We start from the raw sequence: 21,636 nt of genomic DNA, 5'->3' as shown, positions 1-21,636 counted from the left end.
ACTGATGTATACAGAATTGGCAGGATGGTAAATCCAGCGATGATGCTGGACTACAGGTGCCAGATGACGGACTAATGCAGAAAATAAGAGATCAGAACCGTATGATTAGACGAACCGACATCAGAGAAGTTTGTAACAGAACCCTGGTGTGTTCTCCTCCTCGCTGCGGTTCTTCAGTCAGGTGATAACACAGCATCGCACGCTGAGGGTCGGTCTGTTTTTTGTTTTTGTTTTTATTTGCTTTTTGTTCTAAATTCATTCTAAATACAGATTCCTAGAAACAAAATGTCCGGCAAGTTCCTAGGCCCAGGATGGTCCACATGAACTCCGTCCGTATTTGAACCACACCGAAGCGGGAACGTTTCCTCGAGCCGTCTCTGTTAAATATCCGATCGGACACGCAGAGCTCGCTTTAGTCATAATTCGTTCTAAATGCAGCTCTTTCAGTCGAAGTGGTGCCGCGTGTGCCGGTTTATTTTCCACGTCAGCGCCGGTACTTTTAGCCGAGCGGAACGTGGCATGAAGTGCTTCGATTATCCCTCGCTCTTGAAAACACTGAGATCAGCCAGGTCGCTCCCGGTGTAGTGATCCTGCTGCAGCGAGCCTCACCGCTCCGTAACGTTCACACACAACATCAGTGACTTTCATTTTAATGCTAAGTGCATTCCGGTACCTGTGCTTGCTGCACGTTTAGTAAAAAATGTAGGTTCGGGTTCTGTAGCGAGTTCTTCACCCGTGGAGTTTCTGGAGGTTCTCCTCGATAGAAATGTCTTCCGAAGTAGACTCTTTCCTGAAGGTTATTTGAGGAGAACGTTTTCTAAACGTCACGGTTCCAGGAACATTTAGTAGAATATTGGGGGAATGTGGAGCATGTGGACGGTTCTTTATGAATAAGCTTGGCTCCAGCTTGAGAGAATAAATGAGAGGCTGTCAGTCAGACCTGTGTCTTTGCAAGCTGACATTCGGCAGATCAAGGCTAGAAGAGAGAAAGTGTGAGTGTGTGAGTGTGTGTGTGTGTGTGTTTAAGGGCACGAGAGGACTCTGGAGGCCCGTGGTCAGAGTCTGGCCTTATGTTATTTTTATTCCACCATCAATCATGTCATCAGCTTTAATCAGGCCTGAGAGAGTGGAGGAGGGTTTTCTGGTGAATTGAGACTGACGGGTAATGACATTGACAATGACAAGAACGCTGTTTGTGAAGATGCTGCTGCTCTATTTTACTTGGAGATGACATGACAAGTAGCTTTCTTACACACACACACACACACACACACACACACTCATCTTACACAAAATATAACGCCGGCTTGACAGTTTGATCGGCGCACAATTATTTCAGATAAAAGAGTTTCCACTAAAATCAGTGTTCGCTTTCCGATTATTTATGTAAAGAATAGACCGCGGCATGTCGCTGTGATAAAACGGAGTTACTGTTCCCACCCCGGAGTGGACTGCTTTCCTGATGTATTTTAAATAAATGAAATACATCGTATATATTAAAGAACAACACGTCGTACGTTTTTATCTTTTTTTTTTTTAGTCACCGCTCTCACTCAGCAGCTGTAAACAGTCGCTCCCGTCCCAGCCTCTGACACTGGACTCCTTCCATAAATGTTACATACAGTCGTGTGAAAAAATAAGTACACCCCATGGAAATTGTATTTATTTTTTATTTTTTATTTTTTTTACATATTTGGACAAGCAAACGTTTGATCCTGTTCGAAACGGTGCCTGTTAATAAAGATGATACAAATTCGTACCATTTGAATCGGGTGTTGAAGATGAAGATGGGTGCCAGTGATTAGGACCTGCTTAGGGAGTGCAGGTCGTATTTAATCCTCTCATATCTAGTGTCTGGTGTTCCCTTTGTTTTTGAGGTGTGTGGTGTCATCATGCCAGGATCTAAAGAGTTCTGTAAGCCCTTCAGAACACAAGTGGCTTGTGGCTTGTTATGAGTCTGGCGAGGGATTTAAAAAGATCTCCAAATTATTTGAAAGACATCATTCCACTGTAAGGAAAATCATCTACAAACGGCGCAGATTTCAAACGACTGCCAATTAGTCTAGGACTGACTGTCAAAGCAGATTCAGCCCAAGAGCAGACCGTCTGATGCAAAAAGAAGTCTCCAAGAACCCCAAAATTTAACGACAGGATCTGCAGTAAGTCTTGCAGCTGTTGGTATCAAAGTGTATACGTCTGCAATCAGAAAGAGATTGCACAGATTTGACCTGCATGGAAGGCGTACCATGAAAAAGCCTTTGCGAGATAGTTTACCTATATACCTATATAACGAGCATATAGGCAAAGACCAGGCCTTTTGCAGTAATGCGCTCTGGACAGACGAATCAAAGATAGAGTTGTTTGGCCACATTAACAGCAGACATGTTTGGCGCAGAGCAAAGACAGCTTTTCAGGAGAAGCAACGGTGGTGGAAATGTTATGGTTTGGGGTTGCTTCGCTTCGTCAGGGACTGGACAGCATGCATTCATTGATTCACCTATGAATTCTGCATCATATCAAAGAGGGCTTGATGATAACGTGAAGCCATCTGTCTGAAAGTTGAACTTGAACCGAAAGTGGACCTTTTTGACAGGATAATGATCCTAAGCACACGAGCGAATCCACCTCAAAAAGAAGAAATGCAGGGTTACGGAATGGCCGAGTCAAAGCCTGGATTTGAATCCCATTGAAATGTTTTTTGGGGATTTGAAACGGGAAGTACATGCAAGAAAACCCTCAAACATCTTCCGAATGAAAGAATATTGCATGGAAGAGCGGTCAAAAATTCCGGCAAGCCCGGTGGACAATTATGTAAAACACCTACAAGAAGTTATCTCTGCTAAAGGGGGCGACACCAGCTTCTGAGGCCGACCCCGTACTCACTTTTCCCACAGACGAATGTCATATCTATTGATATTTCTGTTGAGTAAATGATTGAAAAACTCATTTTCCTTGTGGTTTTGATCAAATACATCAACTTTATTAATAGTCACTGTTTCAACGATGATCAAATATTTGCTCGTCCAAATACGTCAAAAATCCAACAATTTCCAGGGGGGTGTACTTATTTTTTCACATGACCGCATAAACATCTCAACAATCCAGAATTGTGTGAATCAGTGATGTTTTTACACTCAAAGACTAAACTATAAATAAGACTTCCTTATGTTTCCTTTTCACAGATTAATTGGTACCAAAATATCATTTGTAAAAGATTTGTTGAACGGTTGTTAAATTTGTGCGTATTATCTGCTACGTTTCTTTTTTCCATTTCCTTCTTCCGCCAATTTCATCCGAAGTTCAAAAGGCACGCAGACGGTTAAGTTGTATTTCCCAGCAGCTCGTCCGGTGTGCGCGTCGTGCCTCCGAGGTTGCCATATCCTACCACCAGATCTTATGAATCCCTCAGAGAACGGGAGTTTTTTTTTCCCATTCAGACTACAAAGAAATCACTTTTCTTTTTTTCTTTTTTTTACTTTGTCACAATTTATCAATCTGGAATCCAGCCACAAAGACTGGCTTTACTTGAATACCACAGTTGTGTAAGAAAAAAAAAAAAAAAGATTTGCTGTAAAATAATCTGTGCACTCAGTTCACAAGTTTCGGTTGAAAATGCTATTTTAATGGCGTGCAGATTAGCGCGAAGCGTCCGAGGTGAAAGCGTTACGGCAGCTTCTCATGATGATTTATTTCATTATGTCATATTTATATATTTCATTTTGACCTCAAATGGTGTTCCATAGGGTGTGTGTGTGTGTGTGTGTGTGTGTGCACGAATTTCTGCAGGAAATATTGCTGTAGCAGCGAGAGAGGATTTCAATCAGCTCAGAGACGAAATCATGCAGGATGATGTGGAATATCGCTGAGAAAGAAATGTCAAGTGTAAAAGTTCACAAAGAGCGGATTCTCATTTCTAATAAACCTGTCGATGTGTCTAACGGATCCGAATGCGAATCCGAATCCGAGTCAAATCCATACTTCTGCTTCGTTTGGCTAAAGGTTGGGTTTGGTTTCACGCCGCACATGATTAAACGAACCAAAAAAACATCGGCGGAGATGCAAAAGAACTTTAAGGAGAACTTTAGGAGAACACGAACAGTTTGGATCTAGGAATTCACAGAAGTTTTGCTGAATGGCGTGGTTCTAAAAACGTCTAGGAGAATATTTCATGAACCTTGTTGATCTAGAAATTTTTAGGAGAACATTTTATGAACCACGTTGATTTAGGTACTTTTAGGGGAATGGTTCGTGAACCACAAGGATCTAGAGACTTTTAGGAGGCTTTTAGGAGAGCATTTTATGAGCATCGTGGTTCTAGGAACATTTTATGAACCCTGTTGATCTAGAAAGTTTTATGAGGATTTTCGGGGAACATTTTATGAGCAACACGGTTCTAGGAACTTTTAGGAGAACATTTTATGAGCCATGCTGATCTAGGAACTTTTAGGAGAATGCTTCATGAACCACATTGACTGAGAAACTATTAGAAGGCTTTTAGGAGAACATTTTATGAGCATCATGGTTCTAGGAACATTTAGGAGAACATTTTATGAACCATGTTGATGTAGAAAGTTTTAGGAGGATTTTTATGAGAACATTTTATGAGCAACATGGTTCTAGGAACTTTTAGGAGAACATTTGATAAGCCATGTTGATCGAGGAACTTTCAGGAGAACATTTTATGAACCATGTTGATCTAGAAAGTTTTAGGAGGATTTTAGGAGAACATTTTATAAACCATGTTTATCGAGGAACGTTTATGAGGATTTTAGGAGAACAGTTTCTGAGCAACATGGTTCTAGGAACTTTTAGGAGAACATTTTATGAGCCATGTTGAACATAATCTATTGTATGTTGTACAGTTTCTAGCCGTAGGACATGATTCATGCAACATTTGGACTTGGACTTGTCTCAGTCTTGGGTATTCGTCTCATTAAATCTGGTCTTTTACGAATCTCCAGCCAGAGTTTGTAAGAATAATGTTCATCTTTTCTTTTTGCTTGCACAAAGTTTGATAAGAGGCAATTCATTCTTCTAGAAACAGTCTATTTACTGGAACAATGCATGAATGAAGGTGACTAGTTGAAGTAAAGGAGTTGATGCTTTTCGGTCTCGGTCTTGACTCGGTCTCGGTCTCGGTCTTGACTCGGTCTCGGTCTTGACTCGGTCTCGGTCTCGGTCTTGACTCGGTCTCGGTCTCGGTCTTGGTCTCGGTCTTGACTCGGTCTCGGTCTTGACTCGGTCTTGCCCCCCTTATGACTCAATCTCGACTCAATCTCAGCTAGTCCTGCTCGTGGATGTGACAGCGGAGTTCTTGACTTCGGCGCTAGCAGCTGGAAACCACTAGCAGGTTGAATGAAGATGGTTTAATCTCTTATTCTGTTTATTTTTTTATTGAGATTTTTCGCGAATGTCTTTAAAGCACGTTTTCATTCCTTAAATGAAATTTAATTCAAACATTTAATCTGACGATGTAAAATTTTCTCACTTTTAAAAATGAAACTTTTTTACAGTGAATGAGGGGAGCTGATTTGATTGGAGATCAAACATCTAGCCACCATGAAGTTCAGAAAAAAGTTCTCTAAAAGTTCCTGGAACCACAATGTTCAGAAAAGGTTCTTCTAAAAGCTACTAGAACCGTACGGTTCAGAAAACGTTCTGCTACAATACTCCTCACCAAAACTCTTGATAATGTATTCATTCTATGTTCATGAAAATATCAAGAAAACCTTGTCCTTGTGTCCTGACCATGAAAATAAGAACCTTTTGTGTGCTGAATGATAAATCAGGAGTACATCACTCAGACCAAGGCCTTTGCTGCTGGAACACTTTTCAGGTGGAAGGAAAAAATAAATCATCCGCCTGAAAGAGGTTTTGATGATGAAGTTAATCAGCAGCACATTCGCCGCAAATTTACTTTTTTAATTGTTCATTAATTTAATTACTCATTGGCAAAGTGCTACGGGACAAGAGAAATAAAACTCTTCAGTCCATCATCGCTTTGTTTTTCATTCCTTACTTATCCCATCTAAACTAGTCTGTAATCATTTGTCGTGTCTGTTACCTAGCAACCGAGATGCATTCCCTCAAATTCTACCAACAATTTCTACAACCATTATGTTCGGAAAACATTCTCGTATAATTGTACTAAAATTTCCCAGAACCGTACTGTTCTTTAAAAAGGCTCTACTAAATTTCTCCTAAAAGATCCTAGAACCATAGCGTTCAGAAAACCTTCCCTCAAAGCTCTGCTAAACGTTCCTAAAACCATGATGTTCAGACAACCACCTTCTCAAATTCTCATAAAAGTACCGAGAACCACACCGTACAGAAAACACTCTACAGAAGTTCTCCTAAAAGTACCGAGAACCACACCGTACAGAAAACACTCTACTGAAGTTCTCCTAAAAGTACCGAGAACCACACCGTACAGAAAATGCTCTGTTGAAGTTCTCATAAAAGTACCGAGAACCACACCGTACAGAAAACGCTTTACTGAAGTTCTCCTAAAAGTACCGAGAACCACACGGTACAGAAAACACTCTACTGAAGTTCTCCTAAAAGTACCGAGAACCACACGGTACAGAAAACACTCTACTGAAGTTCTCCTAAACGTACCGAGAACCACACTGTACAGAAAACACTCTACTGAAGTTCTCATAAAAGTACCGAGAACCACACGGTACAGAAAACGCTCTACTGAAGTTCTCCTAAAAGTACCGAGAACCACACGGTACAGAAAACACTCTACTGAAGTTCTCCTAAAAGTACCGAGAACCACACGGTACAGAAAACACTCTACTGAAGTTCTCCTAAAAGTACCGAGAACCATGACAATCATCAAACATCCTTATAAATTTCTCCTAAAAGTTCCTTGAAGCATACCGTTCTAATAATATTCTCCTCAAATCCTTCTCAATATTCCGAGAAGCATACGAGTCAAAAACAATCTCCTAATGTGTTGTTGTTGATTTTTAAGTAGAGGTGCGTACACTCACTGCACTCAGCGCTGCACTCCACACACACAGATCTGTCTATTTCACGGCTCTCACTTTTCTAGAGCATGAACGTTAAACCTCCAGTCGTCTTCTTTTCCTCGCTCACTTCCTGTGCAGCTCCAAACATCCGAAGCTGAAAAGCCAAATCTCCTTTTCCTTTTTTCCCCGTCCACAAATCCCCCATGCCTCACTTTGCTTTAGTGATCCTCATGCTCTTGTGGTCTATTTATTTCTCTGTTCATGCATTTTCATCGAAATCCTATTAGAGACTTTATTATACACAGCAGCAAACAGAACACAATCCCACACCATAATGTATATCGATCTGGCTTTATGGCTCCGTGCTATAAATATGAGCGGGCGATTTTGCACGCCACTCGGTCATATTTTGGAGCTGACGTGATCAACGTGAGCAGCGTGATGAATGAGAGAGACGGGGTGTGTGAAGGGGTTGCTGCTTTTCAGAGCTTGGGACAGTGGGGGGGAAAAAAAGGAAAGTTCTCTGTGAGCATGAATGAGGAGAGGAATGTGCGCTCTGGCACGCAGAAAAGCTTAATTAATTAAAAGGACTAGTGGAAATATTGACATTTCGCTCGGATGGAACTGCATTAGCAGATGCTCGCCTGTTATTGTCATTGCAAATCTCCAGGGTCTTTAATTAGTTTCGTATTTTGTCAAACTCAAGGTTCTGTTTATTGTTAATTCACTACGTGACTGTGTCGGTCCACCGTGTTGCCATGGTTCTCTAATTACAACATGTCCTGTGAATTTTAACGATCGGGCCCATGGGAAGCGGATGACACGGGGACCTCGAGTCCCCCATTAAGTCTTAACCGGAGGTGATGAGTTATAAAACGTATAAATATAATCTATAATCTGAAATAATCATCTGACAGCAATTCCAGAAGATGCTTTGTGTTCTTAGAAATATATATTCCACTATAAAACTGGAGCATGGAAACAGTGGAACCGTCTGAAATGACGATCTGATGAAGTCTTGAATTCTGGATTCTGATTGGTCCGATCGCAGGTTTATGTATAATTAAAGGGCTTGTTCTAATAGGTTATTGTTTCCATAGTAACAGCTCGTACACGGGGACCCGTACAGCGAAAGCGCATTTGATAATGGACCGATTAAATATCGCATGTAATCGTTGTTTTTGTAACGTCTACGGAAGGAGTCTCCAGTTTCAGTGCTTTCTGATGATTTTCTGATATCTTCACGACTGAGGAGATCAATCTTCTTTGTAGGTTTTTTTGTCTTTGACTTTGAGAGAGAGGGAAAAAATGGCTGGTGAGGGAACGACAGTTTGTAGCTGCTAGCGTAAGTGACAACAGGAACTACAGTAACGTGTTTCCCGGACATTAAAATGTAACTTCAGTATAAAAAGAAAAAAATACCAGATGTTGGTCTTTATTAAATAAAATATTGTGTTAATAGGTAAATTGCTGTGGCAGGCCTACATGATGAATGAAACATTTGGGGACGTGCTGTTATAAGAACATAATCAACTCCCTCCAGGATTTTGTGATTTTACGATCACAGAAATTAACGCGAAATTGAGGAAACTCTACAATATTTTGAGGGGCTTGGAATTTTTCAAAATGATTTCCCAGATTTTCCACAGATTTGGGCTGAGACGCGTCACGTGACGTCATCGCAAACGCGCATTCAGCCAAAACCCTCTTTGATTCACACGACATCCTTTGATGATTGAACGTGAAACTCAAATGTCAAGCCTCATCACTTACAGAACGACGTCTCCCTTCTGATTCTGTAAAATTAAACAACATTTATCACCAAATATTGGGGGAGATATCAGGGTCCACTGAATTAAACGACAGAACACGATTCACGAAAAGAATGTGTGGTGACATAACACAACTCTTTTTCCCAGAGGCCTACAAATGGAATATATTTGTGATGTCGCACTCCACAGTAGTGGTTAATGGCTCGTCTGAAATTGGACACTCTGGGATTTAAGAATTTGCAGTGTTTCCTAAGCATTTCTATTTGTATCTAACCTACAAGGTTAAAAAGCTTTAGTTGTGCTGTTTGTTTTATCTCTGCACCAACCTTAGTTGCCCAGCAGGGGGCTCACACCCCTCCCTCTTTCCATCACCCTGCTCACCATCAGCTCAACACAGAGTCATGATACTCTACACACAGAAACCCAACAGTGTCTTGACTAATCTTATAACAGACTTGATCAAATAATTAATTTGTTTATGCTGATTGAAAATGTCTGTGAACACCAGCGTACTGCGAGAAAGGATTAAAATGGAAGTTTGATATTTGTCCCATTGACTAACATGGGAATGGGCGGGGTTAAAATTGTTCTGCAATAAGCCACTAGAGAGCCTCGGAGACATTTCGGCTTCACTTTTGGATCCCTGTTACGACGACCACCCTTTTACTGTATAGAAAGGTGTTTACGATATAAAAAATTAAAATACGACAAAAATTCATCCTCACACAGAGGATGAATACAGAGAAAAAATAATGCTTTGTGACAAAAATGTTAAAGTTCTATGAAGACCCTACGACAGTGTTTCCGTATCAGAAAGGGATCCACATCAAATCTTGTTCTGGAACCTAAGAAAAGAGCGCTAAGAGCTTCACGCTGCGGGAGCGCCCTCGCACGTGACAGGTTTCTAGGCCTGCCGTGATCAGGTGACGTGGCAATTGAGAGTGTCACATGATATAATAATTGCACCTGTGAACCGCGCCATCAACCTCTATTATCTGAAGCGAAGACGCAATTCACAGGCCTGCTCCAGTATGACAAAGCTACGCAATGTCTCGTTCTCTTCTCAAGGAACAGGGTTACATGTATAACCCAGACGTTCCCTTTCAAAGGGAAGTCAAGTGTACGGCCTGTTCAAAAGATCCAAGCCTGAGGGTCACTGCAAGACACGGGAGCCGGGGGCGGAACGTATATCCAGGCTGTAATATCGAATGAATGTATGTGGTGTAGACCACCTGCAGCAGCACACACATCATGTAAGGGTACCCCTTTGGACAAAGCCTTTGCGGAGGCGACCCCCCCTAGTGGAATGAGCCCTTATGACCAGAGGCGTAGTGAGATCGCGCGCCTCATAAGCGATAGAGATTGTTTCCATTATCCGATTAGAGATGTGCTGCTTTGACACAGTATCACCTGTACTGTCGCCGCCAAAGCAGACCAGCAGCTGCTCCGACATATGCCACTGGCCGGGGCGGTGGACGTAAGTACAGAGAGCCCTTACTGGACACAGTAATTTGTAATTCTCTTGTTCCGGTGTGAGGAACTGAGGAGAGCAGAAAGCTTGCAACACCACAGGCTGGGCAGCAGATGTAGGAACTTTATGAATACAATCCGGCCTAGGATGTAGGGAGGTCTTGGCTAATCCAGGGGCTAAGTCAAGGCAGGAAGGGGCAACAGAGAGAACTTGTAGATCTCCTACTCGCTTGAGAGATGTCAGGGCCAGCAGAAGAGCTACCTTTTTAGTCAGGAGCTTCTTGGAGACTGACTCTAAGGGCTCAAATGGGGCAGCTGATAGACGTTCCAGGACCACAGAAAGGTCCCAGGAAGGTATGCATGGTCTGCAGATGGGCCTCAGCCTCCTGACGCCATGCATAAACCCCGATGTTAGAGGATGTTAGAGGAATCCTTTCTGATATAGGAAAACACTTTGATGTTGGGTTTCAGGTAAGGATACATCTCTTAAAAACCTTGAACCTAGAACACTTACAGGCTTTTCTGATTGAACTTCAAAAGTTCTTAAATGTTATGTGTAAAACTGGGTGATTCCCTATCAGAAAGGGTTCCAAGTCAAACCCCATTCTGGAAGCTAAGAACCTTTAAAGAAAAAAAATGTCCTACTTCTTACTTGTGTTTTTTTCTTCTTTTCATTTTTATTTTTGTTTTTACTAGAAACAGAATAAAGGGATTCTTTAAGGGTTCTTCACTTTCCAAAATGGGCTTGAACTGTTTCCGATAGAGAACCACTTTGCTGAAAGGTTCTACACAGAACACTTAAGGGTTCTTAAGTTGTACCGAATGCATTTCAGGTAGCGCACCCTGCTGTAGAGTGTAATTTCATCTCCTGGTTGTTGTTTTTTTTTTTTTTTTTTAGACTTTTTTAGACAAAATTGACAGATATTTTCCAGATTTATTTGATGAGGGGGAAAAAAAAAAACTAATAAGGAAAGAAAAATGGAATAAATTCAGTGTGAAAGTGCCGGAGCGGGCGAGGTACGCGAACCGATTCCTCAAAGGGGCGCTAAACGAGAGTCCGAGCCAGGTTTTAATTATCTCGGAAATTGTCAAGAAGTCCCTTTGCTCAGCTTTTGGCTGCTTTCACCGAAGCGAACTCTCCTGCTGCAGCGGCACTCGCTGGTACACGCCGCTTCAATCAGGCGTTTACATGCAGTTGCCATAACAACAATAAAACATCACACCAAGGTCAATGTTTGTCGGAAACCAGAATGGAACATTTAATCACATTTAAAAGGTGTTATTGTTAATATTGAGGCAATTAAGACGCCCTGAAGCTATAAAGAAGTGATATGTGACCTGTTCTGTCGAGCTAAAAGGCATCCATCAACGTAGTGATGACCGTCACTCCGCGTCGTTTCCAACAACGTGATTAGCACGAGGACTTGCACAATCAAGGACGGAAATAAACTCCTGTGCTGTCTTTTTTTAACGCAAAATATCAACAGAAAGGATCAACCTGCCATAGAATCTCACGTTCCTACATCTATAACGCTTCATATTTTATTTTGTTTTTGACAAGCGATCCAATGAAGCAGGGGGGTTTTGCAAGAGGAGGCTGCCAAGTTTTCTTCTACATCAAAGCCTGAGTCATCACAGGGAACGTGAGATCCCACGGGATTCGCTGCGGGCGTGCGAGCGAGTGGAAGTCAAAAAGGACTGACAGGTGAGCCGCTGAACTGAAGGAAAGGTCAAACAATGCGGATGATAAGCCTGAGATATTTGAATAATAATAAAAAAAAAAAGGTTCCTGACCTTGTTGGAGGTGTAATTCGCTTTCATGAAGGTCACGAATCATCACCGCGGGACAGGGGTTACGCAGGGGTATTGTCCGACACGATTATCGAATTCTAGATTCTGATTGGTCCGAGTGTTTTCTATAACAGCAGCTCTGACCCTAGTGCCGGTTTACATTAATGCGCTCGTTCTATTGCGTTACCGTTTCTATAGTAACAGCGCGTCCACGGGGACGCGTACCGTGTACAGACGCTCTGATGATAAACAGATTAAAACACTGTCGATATGGTGGGGTTTTCTGTGAGGAGAAATGTGTTTATTTAACATTTATGGAAGGCGTGTCCAGTGTCAGAGGTAACGCTGTAACTTTAAGTTTTCCCACATCTTCCCACAGGACAGACGAGTTGACACTGCTTTGTGGTTTCTCTTTCAAGAGAACTTCAAGAGAGAGAGAATAAAGAGAGGACTGTTGAGAGAGCGACTGATTAACGCTGCTGTAACGTAAGTGAGAACAGGAACTTGTTTCCAACACTATTCCATTAAAGAGATGAAAAGCATGCCGTGTTGCTCTTTAGAAAATAAAAAATTCTCATCTTTGATAAATGCGCGTGGTGTAAGAGGAATAAAACACTTTAGGATGCGCTGTTATTGGAAGATAATCAACTTCAGGGTGGAAACAGTAACGGAATTTCTGTTCAAGTCAACAAGCAGATGAATAACAGCAGCGTTCCGCGATCATGAGCACCACACATGCTCGTGATCAAACTGGTGCTACGTGTAATGGCCATGTGATAAACGGTAAACGGCGCACTTATATAGCGCTTTTATCCAAAGCGCTTTACACTGGTTCTCATTCACCCATTCACACACACACACCAGTGGTAGCAGAGCTGCCACGCAAGGCGCTAACTTGCCATCGGGAGCAACTTGGGGTTCAGTGTCTCGCCCAATCACACTTCGGCATGCGGAGTCACGTGGGCCGGGAATCGAACCGCCGACCCTAACCCTACACAGCCACCCATGTGATATTTTTGGACCAATCACAGACAGAGAGAGGATTCAGGATTCAGGAGGCATTTACGCTTTCTCAGTAACGTGACAAGCTCGTGTTTTTTCTCTAGATAAGCGAAACACTTTTTAAGGCGATGTCTGTATCAAAACAATTTATATTTGGTTTGTTACCAACGGTAACGGTTTGTAACCAGGCTTTGATCATTAATAATTGATTATAACTCATCTGTTATTGGTTATTACCAGGCTAATGATATACGCATCATCAGTGTCGGGTTTAATCTAGGACACATGTGGATGATTGATTGCTCTCCATCAGGCATTACTGAGTTAAATACATGTGGCTCTGTGCCAGAAATCACACGCTCACGTTCTAGTGCACGTCACCGTTCCTGACTTCCTTATTTAATAAAGACTATATATGAGACTGTATATGAGAGCCTATGAAGCGATAAAACACCAGATTACTTTCCTATGACAGCATGTCCTAAAGTGGTTTATTCTATATTATTCCTATTATGCCTTTGAAATAAGTTGCTGTTCCTGTTCTCACTTACGTTATAGCAGCTATAAAAAAATTTAAAAAAGTCGTTCCTTCACCAGCCCTCTCTTTATTCTCTCTCTCTTTAAGTTAAGAACTTCACCATATTAGCAGTGTTTTATCTGTTTATGTGGAGCGTCCGCCGTACAAGTCCCGGGGAATTAGCTGTTACTATGGAAACGATCCACGTGTGTCCACGTGCTACTACTAACATAACTTTCAAATCGTTTCAGTTTCATCCACATTATAAAACACAAGTTTTATTCGAACCTGAGCGATGCTGCTGATATCGAATTCACGAAGAATGTCCGAGAGAATCGCAAGCATGACGCATTTCCAAATTCTTCTTTTTAAAAAACATGCTTCATTCACGTTTTGTCAATTTTATGTGAAAAGAGGCTTTTTTTTATATAGTTTTTTTTTTTTTTAACTATTTTGTAGCTTAAACCTCACCAAATAAATAAATAAATAAATAAACAAACAAATTTATTGATTTATATATTTATTATTATTTACATAGAGTATTTTAATAATAATATTTTTTCATTTATTCGATTTCATTTTCTTGCTCTTGTTGCTTTTTAAATACCTAATTTATTTTTTTTTTTAAACAAAGCTTTCTGAGGTTATTTTTCTCCATATTTCCACTATCAAAAAAATTGTGCTATAATGCTATGATACATTTTTTCAGTGTGTATCTTCACTCAGCTTCTGTCAAACTGAAAGAGTAGACCGACTTTATTTTTTTTAAAATATATAAGTAAAAGATTTTCAATAAAAACACTCACTTGGATGCAGAATCCAAGCAGAGACTCACAATACATCACAGAATTGATTAATAAATACTGTATAAATCATTTGAGTAGCACCATCATTCAGAAAAAGAAAGCTGAAGCATTTACACTTAAATAAGTGTCAATAATTTCCCAACCCCTCCCTCCGCACTAGTCAGGATTCATACACGAGCACTGTATTAGTCTTTTGCTCGTTTGGATTCGTCCCAATAAAGGACACGGCACGTCCCAGAGGACCCAAGTCAACGTTAAAGTCTTCTCCGCTCATCTAATTAGGGGCCTCGTCTCAATAAATCATCCTCCAGAGAAGCGCAGAAGAAGAACGCTTTAATTAATCGTTACTCATCAAGCAGTCACAGGAAAAGAAAAAATATTCGCTCCGTATGTACCCTTGTCTCTGTTCAACCGGAGAACCTGCACATATCCATACACACATACACACACTGTAACACAGAGCCATCGATTAGTGCCGCAAACCACGAAGAACAAAACTTACAGTATTAAACCCACACACGAAAGAAAAAAAACCTGTTTCGATCTCGCAGCCCGGATCAAATCGGGATGGAAAAGTTGAGCCACTGATCCTCGTTCAGCTCTCCAAGAGCTCGGTCTAATTCCACAACACCTCAGAGATGAATGGAATCGGACATCATCATCACCATCATCTTCATCATCATCATCACCATCATCATCACCATCATCACGCACAAAGCTGCTGTGTCCCCCCAAAAAAAACCCCAGACAGAGGTCTGGAATGCAGAGAACGCAACAAAAAAAAACAAAAGGAAAACAAAAAAGCTTTAAATCTGCACTGACCTGCTGTTGAGGCTGAAATCAGGCAGGAAGAGAAGGATGCAGACGGCTCCGAGGAATTTCATCTCTCGCTCTTTTGCTCTCCGTGTGCTCTGTGTTTCTTTCTGTTCTGTTCTTCTTGCTCTCCTCGTCCCTCTCCCTCCTCCCTCTCGTCCTCGGCGCTCTCTCTCTCTCTCTCTCTCTCTCTCTCTCTCTCTGTCTCTCAGCGCAGGCGCTGTACAGCGTTGTGTGTGTGTCTAAGTGTGTGTGTGTGTGTGTGTGTGTGTGTGTGTGTGTGTTAAATAACAGTAAAAGCGAGACGGTGGGTCTCAGAGACACAGATTGAGATGGACAGAAAGGAGAAATGATGAACGATGTCATCGCCACTTCAGCCGCTATCAGCTCTAATCCTTTATAAAGCACTTCATGGACCTGTCTTTATAACTCAAGTGATCCACAACACAAGGTGGCGCTATGGCACTCAAGTAGCCTTTATTTATATTAACAGCTAATTTGTAAGTCACAAACTCTCAGGTCTGACTTTTACCTCAACATTGATCATTTTCCCGTTAGAGCACGCTCCAGAGTGTTTTATTCCTCTATGACATGTAGATACATCGTGTAGTTACATTTCCTGTCAACTTGTCGTGTTAGCGAGAAACCGTAAAGAAGCGTGAACTCCTGCGTCCAGAAAATGTCGGAAACCTTATAGCTACAGCTTTACCTCTGACTGTTACACAGCGCTGACGCTGGAGACTCCTTCCATTAATGCTTAATAACTTATCTCTTCTTACAGAAAACTTCACCACATCAACGATCTGTTGTGTGCGTAGTGCTCGCTGTACAAGTCCCTGAGTATAACGTAAGTACATTATACCGTTGCAATCAAAAGTATTCCCCCCCACTGCAAATCAGGTTTATTGTCAGAATGTACGGACGTTCAGCTGTTTGTGATGAACGAATCAAACAAAAGCAGTTGAAATACTCGAATACTTCAAGCGGTTTCCCCAAATTAAACTGAAAATGCAACTTATAATGATTTCTCCAGTCTCAAAATTATTCGCCCGCCTAAATAGAATCCCTCACAACAGCACAAATATGTAAAACAGGTGTCGTGTCAAGCACACCTGATGCTAAACTAATCAAGGGCTTCATTAGTTGCACCAGGTGTGCTTGAGCTGGAACACATGAAATACCTGATCTGGGCAGAAAAAGGAAGCTAGTGACGGCTGCTCGAAGCGTGACCACACTTGAAGTGCCTCCTCCCCTTCACTTTACATGTAAAAAAGTGAAATTTACTATGGCTATAAAGACCATAAATTTACATGAACTTATAGCTAACGTACAGGCTCGCCACACATACTCCAGAAAAATGTACGACCCAACCAAAAAACCTGAGACCACAGATAGACATGTGTTTACAAATGCTGTTCTAAGCCCTTACTGATGCTCAAATCTGAGCGCAACTCACATGCCAATGCAACCTGTCACGCTCGATATTATTTCCATCATAAATGGACTGTATCAGAACTACATGCAAAACCATTAAAGAATACGTCTAAAAATCATTGCATACGTGTATCAAATCAGCTAAGCCCAAGAAATCAACATATCAACAGCTGAATTCAGCACCGAAACACAAACAGTGGAACATACAGGGACTTTACACGCATCACTAACTCAGCAACCAGTTAAAACAGAAACCCGTTCCACAAATACCACATCAACAACAGCCCCGCTTATCTGCCCAGAAATAATAGTGAATAAACCTATATTTGACATTTGTTATTATTTATAGGTCATTGTTTCCCATTTTGGAAATCATACTTGTAACTCCATGATGACATGAATTGTATTTGAACGCTATGGTTTCTCAATAACGAATATCTTCATTGTACTTATCTTTCAGTACATGCAGCTTCATTTCTCCATCCCATCCTAACGCATAAGCCTTACGCTTAGCAAAACATCTTCTCTCTTGACTTGTGCATCCAAATCCTCAAAGTCACACCCAATTGCATTTATATATATATATATATATATATATATATATATATATATATATATATATATATATATATTTTTTTATATTCTCTCTCTCTCTCTCTCTCTATATATATATATATATATATATATATATATATATATATATCTTCCAGTAAATAATATATACAGTATAGAGAATAAGAGAATATGTGAAATATTTTAAAGGTCTAGTTGTTATCTTAATCATTCGGTGCCCCCCCCCCCCCCCCCCCCCCATTGGCACCCGCCCATTCCCATATATGGATAAGCCAGCCTTGCATGTACCAAAGTAGCCTATCAAAAATCTTGGCATACATTTGCAATAATAATTCTGTATAATACCAGGATGTTAATTTCCACCATATTGGCTTTTCCACCATTTACATTTTTTCCAGTAACAGGTCATTCACTTCTTCTCCTACAAGTTTTGTTCAATCATCTCCATATCTGGATCACAGCATCATCAGGCCAACATTAACAGAACTTGTTTCTTGGATATTTGATATGAAGGCCGGTTCATCCATAACACTCAAACAAATTTGACGCCAAAGTCAGCAAACGGGACGTGAGGCAATATCTCAGCCACGGCTTGACAGATTGCCATCAGATTTAGTCCAGCTCCTCGAGGACAAGCACTGATGTTCCAAATCATTTCAGGTCTTCTTCAGATGCTAAGCGCTGGGGCCAGACAGTGCTTGGCCCCAAATGTATTGTTTCTGTTCTGCTTGGCAATGGAAATGATAATAAAGGAAGAAAAGTTTCCAAGTAGAAACATTTTAGGAAGCAAAGAATCAATAACTATCCAAAGAACCTTTGAGAAACTCTTCTTTGTTTCTTTTTTTTTTTTTTACAGTTTAGAGGTATTTGTTGGGGAAAATGTCAGCATATTTCATCAGATTTTCTATCTGAGTAAACCTCCAGGGGTTCTGGATAGTAGTGTTTTTGGAAATGCCATCCTCTGTGACGTCAGAGCTGACGGTAAGTTGCACGGGGTCAGTCCGCAGAAACTACAGAGAGATTTAGGATGTGTTAGAGAACAGCTAAGTTTATTTCGTGTTATTATACGCATCTCAAAGTTGATGTAATGGAATTGTAATTGTAAAACGTTCGAGAGCGCCTCGCTCGGCGAACACGGCAGACCCGGGGTCGGTTTGATTGTGCCGTGGCACAAAGAAAACATAATGAAAGCAAACTAACAGATGTCGCTGTTCCTATAACATAGGCAGTTGATGACACACACTACCGAAGAACCATACCTTCTGTGTGCCTCCTTTTAAGTGACTGGTAGCTTTAATTAAATTCATGTTCCCCAGATTAAAATTAGGACCATGTTGTTCAGTTATTGGATTTCCCCTCGGGTCAGGAACGAACTTGATTTCAGAAATTAAAGTGAATCGATTTCCAAAATACAAAGCTTAGTGAGCAATGTGTTCAGATCGCTGCAGTGAGGACAGACGGCTGGATTCGTGTTAAACTCCAGGATCTCCAGCGCACATGTTATCTCAACTTATATGACATATTGTACACTTAAAAGTAGCGTAAAAGTCATCAACATACTGAACAGTACCGTATCAGCCAAACAAGCTAGCTAGCTAGCTAGCTAACTCACCCAGCCATACACATGCAGCGTCCGCTCACAAACTCTGACTCCCTTATTAGCAGTGAACCATTCTGAGTGCATATTAGCCAGCATTTTAGCTTCACCATACACAACACAAACACCATCCACATTATAAGTGTATAACGCCATAAACACAAAATATTTCCCATCCTTCCACTGAGAAAGTAATCATTCGCATCCCAACTACAATACGTTCTCCCAGTCTCTTTGGTGTAAACATGAGCAGTAACTTTACGATATTTACCTCATTGAATCGGTCTATTGATCTGTTTCATTTGACAACACGGAATGACCGAAAGACTCTGAAGTGACTAGCTGGAATCAATATGCTTTCAATGTGCTGCAACAACAGCCATCGGGGAAAAAAAATCAAGGTCAATATTTGATTCTATTTCATTACAAAAGATTGCAAAATATTTTTTAGCACCAGTCAAGTGAGAGAATTGAATACCAACAAAACACTCTGTTGTCTGTAATCAGGTTGCAGACTGTATACGAGGTGGATATAGCTACAGTGGGGTCCAAAAGTCTGAGACCACTAGTGAAAATGCTTCTATTTTCTCTAATTGAATATAAACCATTTCACTACAAATTATATTGTCAGCAATAACGTGAGTGGAAAGTAGAATGTTCGAATTGGTATGTCCCCCTTTAACGACCGCATTCACTCGAGCTGGCGTGGACTTCGTGTAAAACCTGACGATCCGTGTTAGATCAACTCCATCTCAGAGTCGTCTGAACACGTGCTTCACTAGAAGGGATAAGTCTCGGGGGGAAATCTGACCTTTTGTACAAACATCGGGTCAATCTCGCAAATTTGTTTAACTTTAAGTAACGATCTAGAAATACACAGTGCATGATCTTGAATCTTTAGCATCCGTGATATTGAACAGTTTGGGTTTTTTTTTTTCCATTGCTTAAAAATCCTGAAAATTTCCAGTTTCAAATGAAAATAAATAAATCCCATATTTTGTATGTGGTCTCAGACTTTTGGACCCCACTGTATGTATTCCAAGCTACACAAATTAACTGAGCAATTATCTGTCTCAAATGTGTACAGGTTCTGTGTTTAATGTTGTTGTTTGTTGCTTTACCAGTGGACGAGAGAGAGAGAGAGAGAGAGAGAGAGAGAGAGAGAGAGAGAGAGAGTGCACTGGTCACGTAATCATGTACTTTTGTAGAAACTGTATTATTTACCAAAACAGGAATCATCTGCATTTGTTAATTGATGAATAACTCAATAGCTCTGGAACCCAACAACCAACGTGCACTATGTTATAATTGTATTACAGAGCACTTCAGTAGCTTTCGAATGATACCTCCGCACCTCCGCATCTCTCGATCTACGGTGCCCGTGGAATCAGGCAGTTTAGCCGACTTTGGAGCTCTATTTCCAGCTATACTGTAAAGACACCTCAGATGCAGCCACAGAACTCATTGTGTTTCAATCAATTATTCTTAAAGTCCTAAGGTCAGAGAGAACCGGACCGCTCGGGGTTTTCCCTCTCACCTCACTCCCATAAATAAATGCCCATGGACCAGTAATCAGCAGTAGCTACAACCATTAGAGCTAGTTGAAGCTGTTATTACATATAGTCGTACAGAGCCAAAACACAGAGCTGTCTAACCTACACATATTGGCATTTGTTATTATTTATTGGTTACTGTTTCCCGTTTTGGATGCCATATTTGTAACTCCATGATGACATGAATTGTATTTGAACTCTATGGTTTCTCAATAATAAATATCTTCTTGTACTTATCTTTCAGGTGCCACAGCTTCATTTCTCCATCCCATCCAGCACTGAAGTACCGTTAGGCTTCTGCCCTCTTTAAAGCCGTAAGATTCTCGCCGGTGTAAGACGACAGATTGTGGATCAAATACACGATAATGTCTGTGAATGTTCGAGAGTCGAGTCAAAACCATCGATCACCAGTTTCCTAGGTATCGTGCATCTGATGTTTCTTTGGATTTTTCCGCCGTTGCTTTCCTGCTGACGATCATAAATGATCATAAATAGTATTGCGGCTACAAGAAAAAGACCACGAGACTGAAACGGGTCGATATTGCGAGTTGGAGAAACTTGAAAACAGCAGTTAAGATTTAACAGTGTAATTACACAACTGAGGAAATCATCAGGACAACAAGATCTAACCGTTTTATTTTCTGTGACCCGTGAGAGGAACTGATCTGTGTCGTTATTCGTGTCGTGTATTTCGGTAATTAAACACATGATAATAAATTTAATAACCATCACTTCTCCTCACTTTCTCCTCCTCCTGTCTTTAACGATGGGTCGGTGCCACCTGTAGGCCCAGGAGGGGATCGCACACGGCCTCGCATCATTCCACAACATCGCTTTTTTTTTTTCCAATTTGAGCTGACACAATTTGCTTCCCACCTTTAAAAGCATCCAATGAGATATAAATGTGTAATAATGGAGGAGAAACAAATTCTTACCATTTAAACACAATTTTAGACAAAATTATAGATTTAGACAGAAAAAAATCTATATATAATAATAAACATAATAATTATTATTTAAAAAATTGGTCAAATGTTAAACTATTTCTTTTATTTGTATATTATATGTATATCAATATTGTATTATTGATATGTTTTCATTATTTTTTTTACAGTGGGTAACGATGGACGCCCCGAACTGAAAAGCGCTCTATTGTGTTATTTTTGATGTACGTAGTATCTCGTTATTTCAACTTAACATTTTGTTATTTTGACTTATTTAATTATTTCAAGATATTATCTCATTATTTTAACTTACAAACTCGATTATTCCTAACTAATTATTCAGACTTAAAATACATTATTTCGAATTACTATCTCATTATTTTTTTT

General features: G+C 40.6%; 1 protein-coding gene and 1 long non-coding RNA gene across 3 annotated transcripts in view; one reads left to right on the top strand and one right to left on the bottom strand.

Annotated features, from left to right (window-relative positions):
• luzp2 (leucine zipper protein 2) overlaps positions 1–15,331 on the bottom strand; it is a 100,113-nt gene extending 84,782 nt beyond the window's left edge. Inside the window, exon 1 of one of the 2 annotated variants that reach the window (XM_047152513.2) lies at positions 15,158–15,331. In XM_047152513.2, coding sequence (XP_047008469.2) covers positions 15,158–15,219 — 62 coding nt within the window. In that variant the 5' untranslated portion in view covers positions 15,220–15,331. The remainder of the gene's footprint in view (positions 1–15,157) is intronic. The other variant, XM_047152512.2, reaches the window with a different exon arrangement.
• On the top strand, positions 9,912–20,935 carry LOC124627143 (uncharacterized). Its single transcript, XR_006981644.2, has 3 exons — positions 9,912–12,496; positions 15,930–15,995; positions 20,550–20,935. It is a non-coding gene; the product is annotated as an uncharacterized LOC124627143 (long non-coding RNA).
• Positions 20,936–21,636: the final 701 nt, after the last annotated feature.

The sequence above is a fragment of the Ictalurus punctatus genome, chromosome 4, assembly GCF_001660625.3.
Source record: "Ictalurus punctatus breed USDA103 chromosome 4, Coco_2.0, whole genome shotgun sequence".
In the NCBI taxonomy this organism is placed as follows: domain Eukaryota; kingdom Metazoa; phylum Chordata; class Actinopteri; order Siluriformes; family Ictaluridae; genus Ictalurus; species Ictalurus punctatus.
This window is presented reverse-complemented; position numbering and strand designations above follow the sequence as displayed.